Raw genomic sequence first — 15,307 nt, forward strand, 5'->3', positions numbered from 1 at the left:
AGAGACTTCTTCCATTTGTGACTTCACATTTTTTGTAGGCAATAACATTTGGATGGCATTTTCACATGTAGTGGACATTCCTATCAAATCAGTTGTGGGGAAAAAACACAATCGAACATCTAGGAAGGTACTTACTGAAAGGCCTATTTTAATTATTGCCCCTTCCAAATAAGCATTTACGGCATTACGTTTGCTGCCACTGAAGTATGCTTATTACTCCCTCAGTAGCGGAACCAGAGTTTTCTGAGTGATTCAAATTATGAAAACGTAGATACATGAAGAAGTCAAAGGGGTTCAACATCTACTATATATACATAAAAAATAATATTAATATAAACAGTGTAATCGAATGAAACCCCTGAGCCGCACTTGGCTCCGTCCCCAAATCCCTTCATATCAATTTACGTGACACTTTGCATGAATTGCAGAGGTATCTTAAAATTTCCCCATGTTATTATCTAATTGATCACTAGAAAGTGGGCCGGAATTTTAAACAATCCCAATATGCCCTCGATGTGCGGCACAACCAAAAAGATGGCAGGACACAATCATATTGAGAAATAGAAGAACAATATGGATTTTCTTGCTCTTTCTAGACCTAATTATTAATTTATGCTTTACTTTAAACATTACTCTAGCTTCTTTTTTTGGGTATGAATCTGCCATTTTTCTAATATCCTCTAGTGTGCATGTACGGTGTTACTCCAATATTTTTTTTCCTCTTCAATTTTATTATTGTTTATAAGAAGGTAAAAGGAACTACTCAAATAAAGAAAGTATTTTTTATTTCTTGATTTCACAAAAGCATGAGCAATTTGCAAAAGAAATTAGAGGAGGAAAAGTGGGATTTGACTGGTGTGCAAAGAAGAGAGGTAAAGTAGACAGATTCTTTTAAAGCTGAAATTTTGCTAAAGAGAACCGACATGGGGAAGAAATAAAAACAGGGTAAGAAAGAATAAAGGAAAAATAGGATAATGGTTGGTTTATGTTCTATAATTAACATGCCTAGTTCCTTATTTTTCAATGTCTTTCTTTTCATATTTGTTTTCTCTACTGAATAAGAAAATAATAAAGAAAATAGTAAGAAGCTCTGTATCAATAAAACGTTTTCTCTATCATTTTTAGCAACTCTTTTTTTTTTTTTTTTTTTATTTCAGCTTCATTGAAAGATATGTTTGTTAGTAAACTTAAAATCTCATATATCTCAATGCTCAACTACATTGCTATAATTCTGAAAATAAAATTTGACCCTATCTTCTCAATCACGTTAAGAAGTTTGTTGTGCACAATAGAAGTGAGATGATAGATTTTTGTGAATAATTTTAATTAGGTAGGTAAGACGATCGTTACATAATTTCTCCTCGAGAAATCCACTATTGTATAATTACAGAAGTAATGCTTTAATCCACATTTATATTTCTTTTCATAATAATTTATCCCTTTATAAAATTATTTTGGTTTTTTATGTATACCTTACATTATATATATATTTGTTTTTATTTTGTTTTGGTATGTGAAATTTAATCTCTTATTTTTAAACTAAATTTATGAAAACATCATCTCATATAATTGTTGAGGGTGTATATATATATGTAGTGTACACTGCGAAGTTGAAGAATTCATACTTGTTATATATATATATATATATATATATATATATATATATATATATATATATATATATATATATATATAAATTTCCTGCTTTGTCCTTTGAACTTTTCTTATTGAAAAATTTACTACCCCTTTTATATTGGTTGGTATCAGAGCGAGAAGATTTTTGGACCTATACCTGTTTAAAGACAAGATTATATGAGACAACATAGTTTTACTCAATATATAAGTTATAATTATCGTATGATATATTTCACCCAAAGAAGACTTGCAAATCTCAGACAAACAACAAAGTGACAAATAGCTATTAATCATTGGTATTTATATAGAGATATAAAGAAAAGACGAGAATATAGACAAGTAGAAAAAGTCTTAAGTGCGTATTTGGAGATAATAAATTCAGAAACATTATCATCACTAATAAACAATAGACTCTTACAAAGTCAGATTAACGAAGAGACAATCTCTGCTATAATGTGGGAATTACACGGTATAAGAGAAGATATAGCAAGACTTACAACTATTATAGAGCACTATAAAGAAGCGTGTAAAATAAAAATTCCGTTAGGGTAATAAATAAACTGAGAAAAATAGATACATTAAAAAACCTAGAATACTTAGACTTAAGAATATGCCCAGAAAAGAAGTATAGAGCATATATATATAGATAGATAGAGAGAGAGAGAATAAATAAAAGACTAATTTTTTTTAATCAAAGACAAATGTTTTATATAATTCATTAGAGGTACTTGAGTATGTGACTATGCAAGATCTTTAAGTTGGATTATTCTCAACATATTTTATTTTTTATGAGATTTAGCCTTTTGTTATTTTAAATATTAAGTTTTAGTTAGAATATTTTCAACATCTCTACTTCTACAGGAATCTGTCTTTTCTTATATTTAATTGGAAATGGATTAGTTGCATGTTCAACGAGGTCATTCACGCATGCGGGAAGCGCGGGCAAATTTCCTATTTACAAATAATTGAGCATTCACCATTTGAAAATTCTGGATTCGTCACTGTGCGTTCGTTGCACATGCACCGGCATTTGAGGTACCGCTACACCAGTGACACTATTCAATTCTATTTTGGAAGGAAATAATCCATAACCTCGTGTACTTGGGGGGATTAAGTTCCTCAAAGATACACTGTGAATTCAGTGGGCTCGAATTTGTTCATCGTTAATTTTGCTTCCTCTCCATTTCTGATTTTATTTAGTTTCTGTATCTCGATTTTTTAATTTTTTTTAATACAGAGAGAAAAATAATCAATTAACAGCATCTTTAATTTACACAAGATCAGACTCGATCGTTTCTCTTTTGTCTGGTACCAGCAGCTTTGGCCTCTAGCTCCTTCATTCATGTTCTATTTTTTACTATGTACGTTTTATCCTTTCTATCCAAAAAGTGCTAGCTAGCTTAAGTAGCAAGGATAAAATTATCTGATTTTAGTTCCCTTCTTCCATGCTCTCACTTTTCTCTCTAAGGAAAGAGACTAGCTTTTACTTTCTGTCACAGTGCAGATATTCACGTGTGAATGATCCCTGGTTTCATTATCCCCAATTATTACCAGTTTTTACTTTTTACCTGGCCCCCATCTCATTATCCCAACATGGACTATAATGCATGAATGGCACTTTATCATTTCTCTTTATCCGAATGAGGACATGGAACTCTTGGCTTCTTTTGTATTTGTGTTAGAGCCTGGATTGACTTATAAGTTGCTTATAAGCTGTTTTCAGTTTTTTTGAGTGTTTGAATGGCCAGCTTAAAGTCATTTTGTGCTTAAAATAAGCTCAAAAAAATAATTGGGCCCATTTAATTTAGCTTATCTAAAGCAACTTATAAGCTGAAAACAGCTTATAAGCCAAAAAAAAAATAAGTTAGACTACCCAACTTATTTTTTTTAGCTTATAAGCTGCAAACAGCTTATAGGCATAAGCTCATCCAAACAGGCTCTTAATCCTTTTTTTTATTTTTTTTTATTTTAGGAGTTTAGAAATATTTTTAAGTTTCATATATGATATACCCATTTATAGAAAAATATATTACTCACTAGTCATCTGGCAGGTGTAAAGGTGTTAAATCGAGTTTGAGGCAAAATTAATGGATTTATGTACTTAGGTTTTGATTATGCTAGTATATAATATCTACTCTAGACCCTTCTTTTCATGGGCAACATAAGTGAATCTAGAATTTGAAGTATATGAGTTTCTACAATAATATTAGGGTTTATCTCAATTTCTAAGTAGTGTCTTCCTATAGTCAAATCAAAATAAACTTGCTGTAAACATTGTCTCCAAGTAATTAGATATCCTATTTATTGTAGGGTTTAAGAATCAGGTTAATTCTCCATCCATTTTTTCTCCTATGCTGTTTGGTTTTAAAAAGCTTTTCAAAACATACATATAAAAAGCAATGATGGTTGGATAGAAAAGTTTTTAAAGCTAGCTCTGGAAAATGCCTTGTACGGAGTAGAGGACCGAAAGTTTCCTCTAGAATTCTACAAACTTGAGAATCCAAAGTTAGTCCTATTATAAGTAATACAAATGTTCCGTACATACTTTTTTTCTCAAAATCTAATTCTTTTTTTCAAATGTTTTCCACAAACTAGTTCTTCAAATCATCTCTCTATTTCTTCCTTTTTCTTTTTCTTTTATGGGTCTTCTACTTCTTTTCAATAATATTCATGCAGCTTATGTACTCTCATCCCACATTAAAGAATCTCAAATTATTGATACAGTGCTAAATGAACATTACCAAGCTAGAATTGCACCATATAGCACTAGTTTATTTATTCTATACGATCTCATTTTGTATTACTTAAAAAAATTTAATTGACTATTATTTTTATGAAAAATCTACATTAGCGTAGAAATATATACAAATTGATTGTAAATCTTTTGGTATTTGAATACGAATTAAAGAACCTTTCTATAAATGTGCCTTACTTTACGGTTGAACTTTTCGCCTCTGGGAGAGTCAAAGGTTGAACTTTCTCGGAATAATTAAGGTTTCGATATTCCGCGAGAAAGAGATAAAGCAATTTGCTCCGCTTGTCTCCAATTATTGCATACACATTGTCTTCGTTATTGGAATATGTTGGATATTTAGGTGACAATAAAAATCGAACATGTTTTGTGTTGGATATATACTATTAACCATGTGTTTGGATATAGTATTCATTATAAATTTAATTTTAATAATCATTTAAATAGATCATGTATTCATATGTGCGTCCTTTACTTATTTAGTAGATGATTTTTTATTTATTTATGATGACATGGGAACCTGCGGTTGTTACCCTTCGGGTGCGCACAGGGTAAACTCAGCTCCTGTGCAATAGCTCGCAAACCAAATAACATTTGAGAAATAATAATTAGTTGATAGAATCTATGTCTCGACTTTGAGATTGATGATACCCCTTTATGGATGCTTATAAGTTTTCATGTGAAAACCCTGCAGGTGGATTTTATATCTGTCACATGAAATAAGTTAAGCGGAAGTATAAATGATTTAATTTTAAATTGTCAATAATTTAATTAAATTGATTGGTATCTGTAATCTTAACATCGGGAGTTAAATAAGTTTTAATGAAGGATTTCAAAATTAAAACGAGGAGTGCAATTACAGTTTTTTAGTGGAATAAATTGTAATTTATTGTGTTAGGATTAATTTAATCATATTCCGAATTAATAGCACAATTGGAAGCCTCGTTATTAAATCTGTGGTCTCTGCTATGCCTAATTATTCTGGAACTTGAAAAACAATATTCTTTGGGGAAAAGAAAAGCCCACACATTTTGCTAGGGTTTTACACCCTAAAACGTGGCTATTTACACAAGGCTTTTTAGCCGTAAGAGAGATACTTTTTCTAGCCGTAATACTCGCCGCTCGAGTATTCTTGTTCATAGAATACTTAGTTGTTACATAGCAGAAGACTATAGACTGTGAAACTGGAGGATGATCTCGTGGATGGTTTCTACTCATGATTGAAAGTTCGATTCGCGGTCACGGTCATGCTTCAAGAGATAAATATCGATTTTATGTGTTGTCTATATTACATACAAGTTCGATTCTAACTATTTGCTTCTGTTGTTTATGCCTGTATTCCCTCACCTAATGTTTACTAGTATTTTCTATTTTCTAATGATAATGTATTCTTTTCTCCCTTTTCGAAGTGGAAGAGACTTGAAATACAAGAAGTAAAGAAACAACAATCCCTTTACCAAAAGGAGGATAAGAAGAGATTCCAGAAGCATGGGTGAAGCCAGGGTCGCCAGGGGTTTATTAAAATCCCCTTTCTAAAAATATTATACTGTATATATAGTAAATGTTAAATTTTCTTGACTTATCGTGTGTTTGCTTCTCTATATTTTCAATCTCTTTTGGAAAAATCCTAATTCCGCCAATGTCTAGATGTAGTGTCTTACTCGTTATTTATCACTATTGCTAACAGTGCTGTTAAATTCATAATTGGCGAGCTATGTTTCAGATGAAAGAAATATCTCCCATTTATCAGTAGTAACTTCTTAAAATTATTTCCAAAATGCGATTCCTTCTACGTCTCCGTTTATGTTTCGAGTTTCGTTCGTTTTGATTATAGCAAAGTAAAAATAAAAATAAAAATTCTCTATATGATCATTCTATGAGAAATGATCCAGGCAAAATGAAAACATATGTTAAAGCGAACCTAAATATAGTATTCACTGCCTTCTTGCTGAAACATATTAGACTTTCCCTTGCTCAAAAAGATATCTTTTAATTGCTTAGCATCATATATTATTGAGCACCTAATCCTAAATACATATATAAAATCTGGCAAATACCTAAATGGTATTCCTGATCTTCTCATCAACATTAAGCTTTCTTTGTTGATTCATTAAAAATACAACGGATCAGAACTACTACTAGAAGTTTGAATACATTTTCTGGTTGTTTCCTCGAAGGAACTTTTCGATGAATAGATTCTCAACATGATTCAATGAGGTGATTCGGGCAAAATCAAAATTTATGTCAAACGAAACAACTACACAGTAGTCACTGCCTTCTTTATGAAGAAAAGTCGACTTTCCCTTGCTCAAAAAGATTGTTTTACTTGGTTATGAAGTCAACATGATTTTGGATGTCTTTCTTTCAAAACTTTTTTCTCTTATAGGACATGATTTTTCAACTTCTTTATCTTTCCCTTTTACCTATCAGGCTTGGCGTAAAGCTTCTTTATCCTCTGTGAATCGCTGATTCACTGCTTCACTCCTAGCAAAAGATGTCTTACTAGAATCAAACCTGTTTAATAACTAATCGTGTTTTTCAATGGAGAGATGGTCCTCCACATGAACAATTGAGAGCTCTTTATCACTAGAAGATTGACAATGGCTAACCATTGGGTTCTCCACCAAATCAGCCGAACGATACTCTTAACATGGTGGGATATTGTTTTTTTTTTTCTTTTTGGATCAAACCTGCATGGTTTTCCACAAAAGCCCTCACACCAAATCTTATACGTAACTTCCTTTTCTTTTCAGGTACTAATGCTAGACTTTTGTTCACATACCCAACAATCTTCCCGTGGAACTAAGTTCCATACAAACCCATCACCAAGCCCCTTGGACTAAGTTGCACAGTGCCTTAATGTGGTTAACCACCGCTATTCTGCAACAATCACCTCATGAACTTATCTGGATAATCCTTGTGTGCCACCCACCCACATTATCCGAAGTCTAGAGGGTAGCTTCTTCTTGTGTGTGCGCATCTTCAAGCTACCGATAAAGATAGTAAATCGAGCCCCACGCCATCAGGATACTCGACTCGCTGAACCATAGGCTTTGATACCAGTTGTTCAGCTAAGTCAAACCAAAGATACTGTTAACAAAGTGAGATATTGTTTGATTTGCGCTAAGCCCGCACATTTTCTCACAAAAAGTCACATACTATTAAGAGTAATTCCTATATCTTATTTTAAATGGAGCAGCTTATATACATGAGAATCTTGTATAAAAGCATGTTAATGATGGTAACCGTGTTAGCTCAAGTGATCCTAAGAACTAGAAGAAGGCACTCCAAGTGAGGAGCCTTGATGCCAATGGGGTTAACAACAGTTGGTTTACAAACATGGGTAACTTAAACATCTGAACCTCTGCATGCATGGAAGGCAGTTCCGATTGATGCAAACCTAAACAAATACAATGCAATAGCAGGAAAGATTTGAATGTTCTTGCAATGGCATCTGGAGAGATGAATCTAGCTGTTTACTGGATCCAATAGGGTACCTCAGTATTACCCTCGGGAATACCCCAAAAAATGAGATAGCAGGAAATATCCTAAGATTGTACTTTTTTTCTTTCTTTAATTTTCTCGTCTTCTTTTAGCTCATTATAAACTGATAGTTGAAAGCTATAACAAAACATAATACTGAAGGCCCACACAAATGATGAATGTCAAAAGTTAGGCATCCACATTAAAATGTCATATCAGAATCAAAAGATAGTCACCTGAAAATTAGAGCATAATTTAATAGTAAATCTTACAAGTCAACGTGTTAACTGCAGCGTCGTGGTTTGACTACTTTATATCTGATTCCTGGTCCACCGGAGCAGAGAAAAAACATCCTGCAAGTAGCAAAAGAGATGTTGCCATGATTCATAGAGATGGAGACTGATAGTGTTTATCCCAGAAACTTGCATTTATTGGATGATCATGCTCACCACTAGAACTTGTATATCTTGGTCGATTTCTCAGTTTCCAGAGTCGTGCTCCCAGCAGTAGATGTATCGAATTGGACAGTTGAATGTGTTGGCCTGAAGTTCTTCTGATCATTATACTGGTAGGGCTTAAGCACATGCTTTGCTCCAGCTGTTAATCTAATGGGACCAGATCCTAGAGTACATTCAAATTTGAGAGTATCTTCATCGTTAAAAGATTCAAGGCGTGCCTCTGATGTTCCACTTTGGTCACTCTCAATACTGTTTTCCATGCCTTTAACTGAACCTGATTCAAATGCTTGTCTCCAGCTGTATTGACCTTCAAAATTGGAATAGCTTTTTAATGGTGCTAAAACAACTGAAGGATCTCCTTCAAAATTGGAATAGCTTTTTAATGGTGCTAAAACAACTGAAGGATCTTCTTGAAACCCTAAGTAAGGGATTTTTGTCACATTTGTACAATTGTCTGATGTAGATAACGGCCTCTTTTTGCCCTTTCTGCCAGGGTCTCTAAGACAAGGAGCCGATATGATCTTCTCTTTTAACTTCACCACATCACTATGTCTTTTATTTGTGCCAGCATTAGCTCTGGAACCTATTTGGAATGGCATAGGGGGATAGTTAGCTAAAGATGGTGGAGAAACTGGATTCTCCAATGCAGGTTGAGGGCGCTGAGTGAAAGAAAAGAAGCGCTCTGATGCAAGATATACCGAAGGGTCAATTTGATGGTTATCCCCAGCAATGCTGCAGTAATGATGTTTCCTGTCAGATGTAGAATATACTTCATGAAAATCCATTAGTAGTTTCTTTTCTTTTGCATCTGAAAACCATGGGGTGCTTTCTGAAGAGAACTGAGACCAGGATGGCCGGAAATTCCTTCCAGAATCTGGATGCAAGAAAGGAAAATTGACGGCGCAGCTTGAACTGTTCATATCAACAGAGCTCGAGCCCCCATTCTGACTGGAGTAATGATGCATTGATGTTGGTACAGGTGCGTAAGGGCTGATTGTGAAAGATTTATATCCACCTGTAAAAGGCTCCTCAAAGTTTGGTTTTTGATTATAAGGAGAGAAAGGGCTTTGTTTGATTGCACCTAAACAATTTTGCTGCACTGAATCAATTTGACGGCTGAAGTGAGGGGGGCAAACCCGAGGCCTTGGAATGGCCTGATTGATTTGGATACTTGGAGACCAAGCAACCGTGCCTTTCAGTGTTCCTAGAACAGGATGCACGGTGAGATTTTGTTGATCATGATTTGTAACCACTGAATTGTAGTTGTAAGTCTCTGCAGAAAAATTCTCGGCAATGATCTGTTTATCTGTCCAAATCCTTTTATCCTGTGGTACATGAAAATCTCTTCTACCAACTGTAAACTCTTTTCCCATCAGACGCATTTTCGATGGAGTGACAAGAAGTGAGACATGGTCAGAATTCCCATATTGCTTACTCCTGCTGGTTTCAAGTTGCTTGGCCTGAGCGTTTTGCTTGCTTCTATGGTTGGACAAATTACTGACACTGTAACCTAACTCAAAAGGAGTAATAGCTTCCTCATTTTCCTTTAGCGGATCCAACTCAACATTTTTTCTTCCAGCGTCATACTCATAGATACCTAACCTTGAAGGTACGGGAAAAGTAGGGCTCCATTCCACTGAATCATCTGCAGAGGACCTTTTTAGCTGGTCTGTGGGTGGTGCTCGTTTATCCCAACCTCTAGCATCAGAGAGATTGTCCATGTTTGAGAGTGCAACATTGTTTACAGCTAATCCTCTGGAAGAGCCCGCAATTCCCCTTGAGCTTGGCAGCTGAGTCAACTTTCTTTTACTGTTCGAGTTCAGATCAATTAATTCCCCTTGAGAGTTGAGGGGCAAGCTAACATAGTCTTTTTCATTTCCCTTTTCTCCGTACATGGATTCTCTTTGCTTCCACTCAGGGAAAGAACATATTTTGCACGTTAGTTCTTGAGCGGAGATTTGAGGGAGTGGCTGATATTGCATGAAATGACCACTGCAATTTCCAATGATTGTTTCTGGCAGTACAACAGGCTTCCTGTTCACATTTTCGTAAGCTGATGAATGTTGAGGATATGCCTTGACAGAATGCATGGTGCAAACTCTAGCAACTTCAGGTAGAGAACATTTTAACTGGTCATGTGATCCCTCATTAGCAACACAAGGATTAATTAGACTTCCAAAGATTTGGTCATTCTTTTGGTGGTTATACATCTGTTGAGGTACATGGAGAGACTCAGGATTGCAGAGATACTGTGAACCATGTGATACCACCCCATAGTCTCTTCTGGATAATTTTAAATTGTCATTCCCCTCAGAAACTTGATTGAAAACATCACAGCATTCAAATGAATTATCTTTAGTACTGTCATTGTGCCTATGTAAACCAGGAGCATCATCAGCTGTACTACCCACCACGGAAAACCTCTTTGGAGATCCAGGTAGAACAGTAACCTCATTTTCTGTAGTTCTCAGAATATATTTCTTTATTCCTTTCTCATCTACAATGGATAGAACCTCTCCTTTCTCTGTGGCCTCGTCTTATACAATGAAAGCAGCAATCAGGTCAGAATACAGACTGCGAAAATATCTGAAAACATTTAGCAGAAGATGCTTTACTATTTCGCCAAAGAATCTTTTCCTTACCTGAGGTGACAAGTTTGTTGCTTTGTTGATTGCCGCAAATATTTGCATCATTAGGACCACATAAAATGCCACCTGTCGAGTCTTCCACTGGAAATCGTTTAGTCCTTTTCTTGAGGTTGCTACAAACTGGATTCACCATCTTTTTGTGTTTCGCAGAGAAATTCGAATCAGTTAGGCCTTTGGTCTTCTTATCTGAAGCTAGATGTTTCCTTTGTGGTTTCTTCCCGTAGGTAGGACTATAATCTGCCATGTCATTCTCGCATTTCTTACTATGCTGTGAACAACTTGGTTTTGAAAAAGAATTGGGCACTTTGAGCTTGTCCAATTTCTCCTGCAAGTAAAGTAAGTCAACCATATATAGTAACATCTCCACCCGAGAGTTTACTGCATTTTCATTCAAACAGTGATCGGCCTCAGGTTTCAAGCCAGAATCATTGGTTCTGAATGATAATTAGCTGCTTCCTAACCAAACAATAAAGAAATTTAAGAATCCAATGACATCAAAAAGAATGTCTTGGACAAAGATCCGCTGCAACTAGCATGGTGGCATTTGATCGATATCTATAAAAATTAAAAACATAAGAAGATGGCAATGGAAAAAAAAATGTGAAAGAACACAGTTATGTTCACATAGATGCACACTGATTCCTCCCTCAATGCAATTCTTGCTCCTTTTATATTGGAAAAAAAGGCATCTCTATTCATCATTTTCCATGTGAATACTAATTTATAATCACTCACGCAACTCCAGAAAAGATGCAATTAAGTGATGCATTCTAATTAACCTATAGAATGAGTAAGAGAAGTACCATAAAACATACTTCTAAAATTTATCTTACAAGAGGATGGGGTTGACATCAAAATCTTTAAAACAAGCAGCAAATTAAAGGGATATAATGTATGTGTGGCTAGCACAAATCTTAACTCCTGCAACGACTATACAGCAAAACTATAATGAATTCAAAGGCCCGTGCTTTACACTTAGAAGAATTTATATCATATCACTTAAAAGAATTTATATCATAATTTGTGAAGGAAATGGTAAACATCACTTAGAAGAATTTTAGAACTTCCCAGTTCTTAAATTACAGTATCCGAAAGATATTATGAATTCAAAGGCCCGTAATTTTCTGCTCAGGTATAATAACTAATCACTGAGCAAAATCAATCAATTTGGTTGCTATTGATGAATTATCTATTCAACAAATCAAATCAAGCAATTCATAAATAGTTCTTCCATTAGTGGAGAATTATATAATACAAGGCTAGCTATTACTTGGACCCAGAAAAGTAAACCCCTAAATACCCGTGCTAGCATTACATATGCTGGGACATGATTCACCTAGTTTGTCAACCAATTACAAAGTTGCTAATTGGGGAAAATGGGTAAATCGCCCCTTCTTTGCATATACAAAGCGCACAAAAAAAAAAAAATATATATATGTTGACTAAGCAGATTTATCAGGAATAGTCTCTTTTCTGTGAATAGTCCTTTAGGTATTTAATTGTGTGGCTAAATTCAGGCTTCCTCTAGTAACTAATCCAACAATTTAGACAAAATCAAATAAGTTCTATCATAAAATATAGGATTCTGATCAATGCTAAACGTTGAATGTGATGAAAAGCACCTTTAATGCTACATCTCAAAATTCTGAATAAAGTATAAAGGCCATAGATGATCCAAAAATAAGCTACCAAACTCATAAAATGGCGTCGCGTTCTTCCACATTTCACACAAACACAAACAAATAACAAGCCACGACTCCATCTTCGGATGTATGTAAACTTAATTTACCCAGTTGTTTCAACAGTAACTTCAAGCAATGAGGGGATAAAAGAACTAGTTTTACTGGAATAGTTCATAGTTCAAAGGTACTAAACTACAAAAATTAGATTTTTACCTACCCAAAATCTAAGTAACTGTACTAACCACCATTATTTTATGCACAAAATCTAACATTAACATCTCAGTTCATCAAGCATGGAACACGGTTCAAGCTGCAATTCACAAAATTAGCACAAAAAATAATAACGAAATACGCATTTAGCTTATACGAAGTTTCATAAATCGTACCTTCTTTCGTATTAGTAGATCCAAGCAACTACTATTCACTTTCTTCTTTTGCTTAAACCTCTTATTATCCTTATCCTTCTTTATCGTCTTCTTCACCTCCTTCAACTTGCTCGCAATCGTTTTCTTCTTCTTCTTCTTCTTTGTTTTTCTCTTGCTTTTACGATTTCTAATGTCATTTTTCCCTTCATTAGATATGTCGTGATTATTATCCTCATCGTCCTCCTCATCATCGTCATAATAATCATCGTCACCATCGAGTCTTTCCACTTGTGGCGCTACAGCAAAAATATCAACAATAGACCTCTTCTTCTGAACCCTTGTTTTGCCCTTAACAGACTTAATTTTACTGGAATCAACAACATCAAGCCACCAGTTGAATTTCTTAACGGTAATTGGAGGTAAAATAGCTCTCATATGATCTTCGTTCGTCGAATCATCGAACGGCCAGCATTTCACCACGTCCACACTCCTCATCTTGGCAGTAAACTCCCTATTGTTTACATACCACAATAAATACAACGAAAAATGAAAGTATATCACTATTTAAGCAACAAAAATCTTATTATTACTCACCTGATGGAGAAACCATCTATCGACACTACCGGCATGTTTTATCTACCTGAAAACTAAAACAAAAATCGTCTACAAACATAGAAAAATCAACAATTACGAAGAATAAATAGTTGTAGAGAGAGAAAGCTAGTAAGAGTAATAGTAGTAGCAGTAGTACCTTTAACTAGAGAGAGAGAGAGTAAAACACACACTAGTTAACAACTATTACTATTACTACTACTACTAGCTAGCTAGAGCAGTAAATGCTTGTAACAAAGAAATACAAATTAGGCAAACGCAACTCCAGTAACATTCCATTAAAAGTGTAAGAGTTTTTTTTTTTTTTTTTTTGTTTGTTTGAGCGTTGAGGGATTTGGAGCTGGGTTTTTTTGTAGAGAGAGAAAGGGTGAAGAAAGAACTTTATGCGTGTATTCTATTACTTCCCGCTCGAAAAGTGTGAGAAGTAGGGGGTTAGGGAGTGGGGGTGGTGGGGGAGGTGTCAATTTATACTACTATTTTCAGGTCTGCCTATTCTTTTAAGTGCGATAGTGACAGATGAGTGCTCAACCGAGCGTATAAATTAAATAAAGAATATTTATAGTACTCATACATTATACTCCCTCCACGCTGATTATTTCTTAAAAATAATTGTCTTGGATTATTTTATTATTTTTGAAGCTTAATGTACCGTTAATTATTTTCTTTTTATTTTACTCTTATTAAAATTTTATTATTAATCGAGATAACACATAAATAGAATAAATGATGAAAGATTATAACTTAAATATAAATAAAGATAAAATTAATCAAATGCCTTTTTGGATTAATATTTGTTAAGAAAGTGTAAAATAAAAATTGACAGATAATTTGAGATGATGAACTTTCAATTTCTCTTTTATTTATTTTTAATTTAAATCATTTTCTCTTTTTTCATTTGGTTTGAGTAAGTGTCATACAGTTGGGAGTGTAGGACAACTCAGTCGGGTACTCAAAATATGAGGGAATTCAGAAACAAAGATTCGATGTATGGGAAGTGAAGAACCACGCGCGGATTGCAGTTTCGTGCTTCACGCGTTCAACTTAGGTAGAGGAGTAGTAGTGGTGTTGTAGTACACTACGTAGTATATAGTAGTAAAGTGTGCCCTGCTAAATAATCCTACCACAAATTATTTTATTCAAAATTTGAAGTACCGACGTGATATATATTACAGTTGGATGATAATACACGAGAGGAAAAGAAAAATTTCAGGGCTGAGCACAATATGTCCATGCATTCATTTCACATGTTAGGCATTAGTAGGTGTATTTGGCGGCTTCCTATTCTATGTATGCATGATTCCTTGGTAATTTTTAGTTATATGGAAATTACAGAAATGAATCTACTGGTGAAGGCTATAGATTAGGTGAAAAGGAAGAAACTTATAGTATCATCGCCAATGATGCTTATTTCGGTTGTTGAACTTTCAATATGTTAGTTTCAATAATTCTCATTCACCACATCTCTTCCTAATTGCTTGGCCTGTAGCAGGCATCTGTTTTAGGTATGAGCACTATGACTTTCAATTGATCAAAAGAAGAAAATATGTTTATCTAAGATTAAGAAAAAGAATAGTTTTATGTCCTATTTTCTTCGTGTAATTTATTCGCTTTAAGAGTAATTTCCTTTCTTCAACCTTGAGAAACAATTCATTAACACCTATAATCAGATTTT

General features: G+C 34.4%; 1 protein-coding gene across 5 annotated transcripts; it reads right to left on the bottom strand.

The window, feature by feature from the left end:
* Positions 1-8,024: 8,024 nt before the first annotated feature.
* LOC132617064 (uncharacterized) lies at positions 8,025-14,060 on the bottom strand. 5 transcript variants are annotated; one of them, XM_060331939.1, is made up of 6 exons: positions 13,775-14,060; positions 13,618-13,663; positions 13,045-13,534; positions 10,971-11,301; positions 8,320-10,864; positions 8,025-8,223 (listed from the first exon to the last, which is right to left on the bottom strand). In XM_060331939.1, the coding sequence occupies exons 2-5, from the start codon at positions 13,650-13,652 to the stop codon at positions 8,322-8,324; spliced, it is 3,399 nt and encodes a 1,132-aa protein (XP_060187922.1). In that variant the 5' UTR covers positions 13,653-13,663; positions 13,775-14,060; the 3' UTR covers positions 8,025-8,223; positions 8,320-8,321. The 5 variants fall into 5 exon arrangements, with proteins under 5 accessions (XP_060187922.1, XP_060187921.1, XP_060187920.1 ...); XM_060331938.1 differs by having other exon boundaries at positions 13,618-13,670; XM_060331937.1 differs by having other exon boundaries at positions 13,618-13,686.
* Positions 14,061-15,307: the final 1,247 nt, after the last annotated feature.

The sequence above is a fragment of the Lycium barbarum genome, chromosome 11, assembly GCF_019175385.1.
Source record: "Lycium barbarum isolate Lr01 chromosome 11, ASM1917538v2, whole genome shotgun sequence".
Lineage (NCBI taxonomy): Eukaryota > Viridiplantae > Streptophyta > Magnoliopsida > Solanales > Solanaceae > Lycium > Lycium barbarum.

Excerpts from the sequence above, each read along its gene's own strand:
- LOC132617064 (XM_060331939.1), bottom strand. The coding sequence starts at position 13,652 with ATGCCGGTAGTGTCGATAGATGGTTTCTCCATCAG. Across the intron at positions 13,535-13,617 it reads ATAGATGGTTTCTCCATCAG|GGAGTTTACTGCCAAGATGA; the intron begins GTGAGTAATAAT and ends TGTAAACAATAG. Across the intron at positions 10,865-10,970 it reads CAACAAACTTGTCACCTCAG|ACGAGGCCACAGAGAAAGGA; the intron begins GTAAGGAAAAGA and ends TCATTGTATAAG.